This window comes from Passer domesticus, chromosome 24 (assembly GCF_036417665.1).
Source record: "Passer domesticus isolate bPasDom1 chromosome 24, bPasDom1.hap1, whole genome shotgun sequence".
Lineage (NCBI taxonomy): Eukaryota > Metazoa > Chordata > Aves > Passeriformes > Passeridae > Passer > Passer domesticus.
Genome location: NC_087497.1, coordinates 5,449,942 through 5,458,276, shown reverse-complemented (window position 1 = coordinate 5,458,276; position 8,335 = coordinate 5,449,942). Strand labels below are relative to the sequence as shown.

General features: G+C 52.2%; 1 protein-coding gene across 1 annotated transcript; it reads left to right on the top strand.

Moving 5' to 3' along the window:
• The first annotated feature begins 1,810 nt into the window (after positions 1-1,810).
• Positions 1,811-4,794, top strand: LOC135285889 (interferon alpha-inducible protein 27-like protein 1). Its single transcript, XM_064398648.1, has 6 exons — positions 1,811-2,127; positions 2,259-2,309; positions 2,477-2,713; positions 3,629-3,679; positions 4,039-4,200; positions 4,424-4,794. Exons 3-6 carry the CDS (start codon positions 2,491-2,493, stop codon positions 4,549-4,551), a joined length of 564 nt encoding a protein of 187 aa, XP_064254718.1. The 5' UTR covers positions 1,811-2,127; positions 2,259-2,309; positions 2,477-2,490; the 3' UTR covers positions 4,552-4,794.
• Positions 4,795-8,335: the final 3,541 nt, after the last annotated feature.

The window sequence follows — 8,335 nt, the reverse complement described above, 5'->3', positions numbered from 1 at the left end:
GTTCCTCGAGGATCCTCTCCAAGGTGTGGTGCTCCTGCAGGAGCTGTGCTGCTGGGAGAACACCTTGGTTGCATTCCCCAACTTTCAGACTGCATCAGAAAACTCCAGGTCTGGCAGTCAGAACCAGCAAGTCCTCCTTGGCTCCAGCCCTGGCTTTCCTGTCACCAGCTTGATAAAAAATCCAGCTCCCATGCCCCAATTTTGTCTCCACCAGCAAGGAAAACTTCCATGTCAAGGGCATCTGAAGCCTGCCTGATTTTCTGTGTGGAGCTTTGGGTCCCCATGGAGATGGCATCTGAGAAAAGAAGATAAAACCCTTTTGTGAGGATGGATCCCGATTATTATTTGTTTAATTAGAATCTGGACTGATGCAGAGGCAACAATTAACAATTACCTTCTGTAAACGACTTTGACAACAGCTGAATAGGTTAATGGCTTGCAAGATGGAGACAAATCATTGCAGCTGTCATTTATGAGGCTGGAGGTAAGGAGAAGTCCTGATGTTTCTGATTTAAGGGGTTTTTCCTGCTTCTTTTGGAATAATCAAGCAGGAATTTTCTCCTGCCTTGCAGCTGGGAGCCAGGGAATAAAGTTCCAAATGAAAATTTAAACTATCCATTGTTCTTTATTAGCAGACTTCAGGAATGTTTGATCGTGGAAACAAAATTACAGGGAGGTGGATCAGTAAGTTTTGATTCCCTTTTTGGAAGGGTTCATTAAGAGGATTGGGGCTGGGCAAGCCAGCCTTGTGCTCAGTGTCCCCAGGCCCGGGTGGCCGTGGGGAGGACAAGGCGAAGGGAGGGATTTTTCAAACATCCTGGCCGTTTCCTCTTTATTTTATAAAGTTCTATTTTCTGAGCAAACGCGGGCAGCAGCTGCTGACAGCTGGATTGTGCTGCGCTGTAATTCTGCAGGGGCTCGGTGCCGGGGTTGGGGAGCCGGCGAGGGTCCTGGGGGGCTCACAGGGACCTGAAGGAGACAGCAAGGAAGAAGGAAAGGGAGAATTTAAAAGGGTCTGGAGTGACATGTCAAGGGGCCCGGAGTGGCCGGCTGCCTGCTGAAATTCCGAACGGATCAGGATGCCTCCCAGACACAAGGTGGCACCACAGGCAGTTGTAGCTGGTTTGGCATTGCTCCTCCGTGGGGTGCTCCCCCTTGTTGGGGGAATGGTGGGCAGGGCCAGCTGGGGAGCCCTGAGCTGATTTCTCCTCCTCTTCCTCAGGACTCCTCAGAGCTCCGGGTCATTGTGCTGCTTTGGGCTGGGGTAGGGGTCATTTTCCTCCCAGGGGATGCTCTGCGGCTGTGTTTCGGTTTTGTGCCAAACACGAGGTTGATGATACAGAGGTTTTGTTAGTGTTGAGCTTGCCCAGAGCCGAGGCATTTGCAAGCACTCACACAGCCATGCTGGGGAGGGATTTGGGAGTGCGTGGGAGGTTGGGAGGAGCCGTGGGAGGGACAGGTGGCCCCAACAGAGCCAATGGGATATCCCAGACCGTGTGACACAAGGAATGGGCAAAGGAGGGGACACTCGCAATGATGGCGTTTCTCTTCTCGCGTCTGTCCCCTCTGCAGGAGTCCCGCTCTCCGGGAGGAGCTGAACCCCTCCCTGCCCACGGGAAGCAGGGACGGAATTCCCGGGTTTGCTTTGCTTGCGTGCACGGCTTTTGCTTTCCCTATTAAACTCTTTATTTCAACCCACAAGTTTTCTAGTTCTTACCCTTCCATTCTGTCCCCGGTCCCGATGGGGGTGGAGGGCTGGGGGTGATGAGCAGGCAGCTGCGAGGTGCTTGGGGCTGGCTGGGTGAAGCTTCGACAGCCCCCCAGGGCTCTGGTTTGGCTGCCGTGCCGTGACTCTTCGGTACACAACAGGCCAATTGTCTGCCGTGACCCCACGCTCTGGAGCCCCCCTGGTACCGCGGCTGGGACCCCCAGCTCTGTGCCGTGCCCCCCTTGCTGTATCTGACCGCCCGGAGGAAGACTCGCGCTCAGCCCTCCGCCTCCAGCCCGGGCGTGCCTGGGACGGGGCGGCCCCGGGGCGAGCACCGGGACTGTTCCAGCCCACCGGGCACCGCGGGGCCATTCCACTCCACCTCGGGACCATTCCAGTCCAGCGGGCACCGTGGGCAGGTGAGCAGTGCTGGTGGCAGTTGGGCAACGCGGGCAGTGCTGCTTCCTTCCCTCTCCCACCTCCCTGTCCTCTTCCTCTTTGATTCCTTTTCCTCTTTTCCCTCCTGCCTTTCTGCTTGTTTCCCTCTCAGCTGTGAGACACAGAGGCAAAGGAGCTGCCACTGGAGCAGCTGCCCCAGCAGGTAAATTCTGGCTCTGGGGTTCACTGCCAGGCTGGGGGCTGCGAGTGCTGGGGCCCGAGAGACTCAGGGTGCTGCTGTGAGGGAGAGGCAGCAGCAGCCTCGAGCTGCAGGTTTCTCTCTTGGTGCCAAAATTGGGCTGACATCTGTCCTGCTGTCACTCGGTGCAGGAGACTCTGCCAAGATGTCCAAGAGGAAGCCAACTCCAGAGGAGGAACCCAAGGAGGAGACAATTTCAGATGAGGAATCTGGGGAGGAGACAACTCCTAGTGATGAGTCCAAGAAGAAGATAAATTCAGATGAGGAATCCAGGGACAAACCCAAGGATGGGGATGGTCCTGGGGATGGTCCTGACAATGGTCCCGACAATGGTTCTGACAATGGTCCCAAGGATGGGGATAATCCAGGTAAGGTGCAGGGGAAGTTTAGGTTAGACATCAGGAAAACAAATCTTCACTGAAAGACTGATTAGGCACTGGAATTGTCTGCCCATGGAGGTGGATTGTCTGCCCTCGATGTGTTTAAAAAAAGACTGGAGGTGGCACTCAGTGCCATGGTTTATTTGACGAGGGGGTGTTAGCTCATAGGTTGGACTAGACAATCTCAAAGGTCTTTTCCAGCCCAGTTCATTCTGTGATTCTTTGTGACTTCCCAAGAGAAGCCAAGCAGATGCCTGATCCCAAGATCTCTGCCAGGCAGCCTGGTAGGCACTGGGAAGCCCCAGCAGCTTGGGCACCCTCTGAGGAGCTGCAGGAGCAATAGGTGCTCCGAAAGCAGAAGTGCATTGCAGGAGGGGCTGCAGTGGTGGTGGGTGTGCAGTCGGGGTGTGGGTACCTGCTGAGTGCCCTGGCATTTGCTGTGCTCCAGGAAGGGATTCCAGTGGGCAGTGTTGCCAGCCCTGCTCCCTCTCCCCCTGCACAGGAAGGGCTGGCAAGGCAGTGGGTGAGTTTGTTATGAACTCTGATTCATCTTGTGCTGGTGGCAGGTGACAGATGGGGCTGACACGTGCTGTGATTCTCATGTTGTTCCGGGTTGGTGGGTGCAGTGGGTAGGGCAGAACAGGGCAGGGCAGGGTGGGCAATCCGGGGTGTGCCCCTTCTCCTGTTCCTCCCAGCCTGAGGGGGCAGTGGGACCCACCCCACCAGTGGCCTCTTCCCAGGGGTCTTCAGGGGCCAGAGGCAGATGAAGGCAGGGGGAAGCTGGAGGAGCTGCTGCTGCTCTGGGACACTGCTCTGCCTGGCACAGAGTGCTCAGCACTGCTCAGGGGTGCTCTGCTGTCCATGCTCATGTCCTTCCTGCCCTCCTGACATTTTCTTTCTCAGGGAAGAAAAACAAAACCATTGGAGCTGTCATTGGAGCCACAGTGGGAGCAGGTGAGGGTCTGGCACTGGATGAGCAGCGCTCGGGTTCACTGCCCGGTCCCAGCCCTGCGTGGTGCTGGGGGCTGGGCTGGGCTGGGGGCTGCAAGTACCAGGGCTGGGGAGAATTGGGGTGCAGGTGGGAGGAGGAGGGGCAGCTCAGGCTGCTGCCTGGAATTCTGCCTGCCCCCGCTGCTGCAGCCCTGCACACTGTTCCTCTCCTGCCACCCATGGGTGTCCCTGGCCCTGCACCCCCAGCCCTCGCTCCCCGCTCTGGTGCCTGGGTGCTTTTGGGGAGGCCGGTTCTGGTGCTGGTGGCAGGGGGACATGTGGGTCACAGCGAGCACCCTAAAGCTGTGCTGTCCCCCCTGCAGGAGTGGCACTGGTTGGCATCCCGCTGGGCATCGCTGCGCTGGGGTTCACCGGGGCCGGCATCGCCGCTGGCTCCGTCGCTGCCAAGATGATGTCGGCAGCTGCCATCGCCAACGGCGGCGGAGTGGCTGCTGGCAGCACCGTGGCCGTGCTGCAGTCCATCGGTGAGTGGGAGGGCAGGGGAGCTGGGCTGATCTCCATGGCAGGGAGCACGGGCTGGCTCTCGGGCCAAAGCTGCCCTTCAACTCCTCCCTGGTCTGAACTGCTCCAAGCCCTCTGGGCTCTCCCTGCCCAGGAGGAGTCCTTGGCTGGCTGTGCCCAGTGCTGGGTGCCTCAGCAGGCAGCCTTGGTGCTCCTGGGAGTTCACATCTCCATTTGTCCTTGCAGGAGCTGCAGGTTTCTCTCTTGGTGCCAAAGTTGGGCTGACTTCTGCCCTGAGCTCAGCTGGTGCAGCAATCGGTGCCTGGCTGTCCAAAGGGAAGAAACCTCCAAGTGACAAACCTAAAAAAGGATAAAAACCTGAGTGACAAACCCAAGAAAAAGTAACTCAGGTGACAAACACGAGGAGGAGACAACTGCAGACAAGCAACCCAAGAGAAGCCAAGCAGGTTCCTGATCCCAAGGCCTTGCCATGCACAGTTGCAAATGCTGGAAAACCCCCACAGACCCCTCAGGGCTTTGCCTCCCCTTTTAAAAGCTTTGGATCCTTGTGGGCAGCGATTTCCCTGAAGCCAATAAATGTGCTTTGTGGAACCAGAGTTGGTGTTTCTGTGTGGCTGCAGCTCTTGGGTGATGGTGGCACTAGAGGGTGACAGGGCACAGGGCATGTTCTGTCCCCAGGCCTGCCCTGCTCACTGATGGTGCCCCCAGCTCCCCTGCACTCAGTTTGGGCAGGGCAGTATCTACAGCCCATGCCAGAGGAGCAAAACCCAGTGTGAGTGGGAAATCCAGGTGGGAACCACCAGGTGCTGCTGTGCAGGTGATCAGCTGCAATTTTAACTGTGGCTTAGAAACTGCTGAGCCCTCCCCATGTGAAATCTGTGAGATTCTGCTTTTAAACTTTGTAGTGGTTTGTAAACTGCTTTTAGATTCCAGCATCGTAGAGGAAAGGAAAATGGCTGCACTCTTATTAAGGTTAAAGTTTTTTAATCACTTTTCCAGAATACAGATACGATTGAAACAAAAACTCTTTTGAGGGTCTCAATAATTCACTTATGAATACCATACATTGAACTCTATAAATTCTCATATTAAAAAATTGTCTGTTTAATATGGGTTATGATGCACTGGTGATCTAATTACATCTTCTGAAGTAACACTTTGCAGTTTTATAGCACCTTTCATCATGGGGCTGCAAAGCATCCTGTGGAATTCTGCCTCATAATGCCCAAACGAGGTAGGAAAGTCTGGCCAATTTACAGAGGGTACAACCCAGGTACAGCTTGGAAGGGACAGACATGGGGACATCGACCCTCAGGAGTGACAGGAAGTGTGCGCTGGGGCTGGGGATGAGTTGGTGCCTTAGCTGGGGAGAAAGTTCAGGTGCCATCACCCTCACCCTTCTCTCCAAAGCTGCAGCCTGGCTCCCAGCAGGTCAAAAAGACCAATGCAAATTGTTCTGGCTGTTTGTGCCATAAATATGCAAAAGAGAGGATAAAAAGCCCAGCACACACAGGCCCAAGCCCCTCTGCTGACATATCCAAAGGCTGACTAAGAATCAAGACTACCAAGCTGGAGTGTGTGGCTTGTGCTGCCCACGTCCACTTGGATCTTCCAAGATTAAAACCAGGTTCTTGGGATTAACTCTGAGATGTGTGGTGTAGAGCTCTGTCTAACTTCACTGTTTCATTGTCATAAATTCCCCTCTCCCACCTGAGAGGTGAAAGTCAGGTATCCCAGGTCTTGTTTCTTTAATAAAAGCTGAACATCTGCTGAAAATCCATCAGCTTAGGCAATGTGATTTCCAATGGACATTTCGGTTCTGTGGCTAGAGGAATTCAAGCTGAACCCAAGTTCTTTTGAGCCTTTATGACTTTAAAAACCATTCTGCATCTGTGCAACACTCCCTGGAGCAGAGCCAGCACTGGTGTCAGTGGCTGAGCACCAAGGACCTCCTCAGTGAGATGTTTGGAATATAAAACCATTCATCTTAGGTATTTAAAATTTATATTAGTGCTTTGCCATGTACCATCAATTACCTGCCTCCCCAAAGCACATTCCCAGCACCTTGCAACAGCTCTTTTGCCACTTGCTCTTCCTGGCACGTCCAAAATTGTTCCCTCTGAAAGCACAACACAACAGAAAACTTCTGGAATGCTCCTTGGGATTGTGGTGGTGGAACTGAAGATAAAAGGACAAGTTCTTATAACTCTGCTGCTGGAAGAAGTTGGTGCCAGTGGTCAGACGAAATGAGTGATTTTTCCCTTAGTTTTAAAAAATCCACCTAGAAAAGGGCTGGGGTCAACTTCCTAACAAACACAGTAATGCTGTGCAAAACCATTTGACCCCTACATCGATTCCAAACCAATTGTTTCCTCCTGGGGAAGATGCAAAGCACAGTCAGTCCTACCTGCCCAGCTCTGTGGTGCTGGAACAAAGGGATTTCCCTGTAAGGCAAAGGAGGGGATCCCATGGGGATCCTCTGTCACATCACAGGTGAAGCAGGTGTGAAGCTCTGGCAACATGAGACAAGACCTGCAGCTCTCAGAGGCACAGCACACCCATTTTTGTGCTCCCAAAACTCCTTCTAGCCTTTCTCCTCAGCAATGGTCTGTGAATTTTTACAGACTTTTGATGCTCATAAACAGAAAGCAAAAAAAACCCCAACAGTTAATGCTTGGGAGCTCAAGGGCTCAAAAGCTATTTCTTACATAGCATCTTACAAGGCTGATGATGCTACAGGGGAAGTACAGCCAGGAAGCAGCTCTTTCATGAAGGCAGCAAATCCTTGTTTTTTCCTCTGGAATGCTTAGAAAGGTCAAGGAAGAATGGGGAGGAACCTGCTGTGCTGAGGGGAGCAAAGCTCCAGCCATGCCAGGGTTATGAGCAGAGTAAGCATTGGGTGCACAGCATTTGTTCTGGGTTCTTTGGTTGTTAAGACAACAGTGAAAGTGCTGCTCAGGGGGCTGGGCAGTTACTGAGGTTGTTACCAAAAGCCCCATGACTTTATTGCACATTCCTCTGACCTCTGTGAGCCCTGGCACTGAGGCAGCAGCACAGCTGGGGACACGTGATGAGGGACTTTGCTGCTGTTTTAAGTCTCTGAAGACTTTGAAACTATTCCAGAGAAATCCTGGGATGGTTTTTTTTTTTGCAGAATAATTCCCAAGGTAATTTAACTTCCTTTTCTACCTAGTTCTGTGGCTTTTCATGTGCCCCCAGTTCCCTTCTTTAGTGAACTGAAGCCAGGATGGAGCAGCAGGTTTGCACCTCCTGCACTGGGAGCTGCTAGAACCCTGCTAGCAGGAAGTTTTCCATTTTTCTTTGTCACACCCATCTTTATTGCTTCTCTGTCCACATGAAACTACAGTCTAAGACTGGATGTGGCACTCAGTGCCATGGTCTGGTTGGCAAGCTGATGTTAGGTCTCAGGGTGGACTCGATGATCTCAAAGGTCTTTTCCAGCCCAGTTAACTCTAGGATTCAGCAGGACACAGCATGATTTTTTTGTTTAAAAGAATATTTCAATAAATGTTGTGTGCTCAGCAGTCAGAAATGTTGATTACAAACAAGATTGTGTTCAGAACATTGAGCCTGGGTGTATAATTTGTATATACTTTAATCCTTCAAGGTAATCCTTCTTGTGTTATCAATGTGAACTTGAGTTGAGCTGACAAGAAATCCCTCAAGAGGCAAAAACAGCCCAGGCAGACTCTGGGAAAAGCAGACCATTGCCAAAGGGCCTCCAAGCAGGAGTGAAATAGAAACTAAAACTACTTACTGTGTTAATTATTGCCATGGAAGTGCAATGAAATGTTTCTCGTGTCACAGCCACCACACCAAAGGAGTTTACACAATGTTTAACAACTCTGCTGCCAGCCAGTGAAAGTTGAAGGGATTTCACTTGCCTTGCTGAGAGAATCTGAAAGGCAAGTATCTTTCATTCTCAGTGCCTGCAAAAAAATGACCTCAATGAAGGTGTTCCCAAACAAGAAACAAGAGGATGTTCAGAGGAAGAAAAGTGTTTCTCATAAGGTACAAATATCCCACGTTACTCTATGGGAATATTTCTGTTAAGGTCTATCAAGGAACACTCAACTTTGGGATTATTTTTCACACCCTCCCCATCCTGCCCTCCCC

Coding starts and splice junctions, on each gene's coding strand:
- LOC135285889 (XM_064398648.1), top strand. CDS start 2,491: ATGTCCAAGAGGAAGCCAACTCCAGAGGAGGAACCCAAGGAGGAGACA. Junction 2,714..3,628: donor CAAGGATGGGGATAATCCAG/GTAAGGTGCAGG, acceptor TTTCTTTCTCAG/GGAAGAAAAACAAAACCATT. Junction 4,201..4,423: donor GGCCGTGCTGCAGTCCATCG/GTGAGTGGGAGG, acceptor TTGTCCTTGCAG/GAGCTGCAGGTTTCTCTCTT.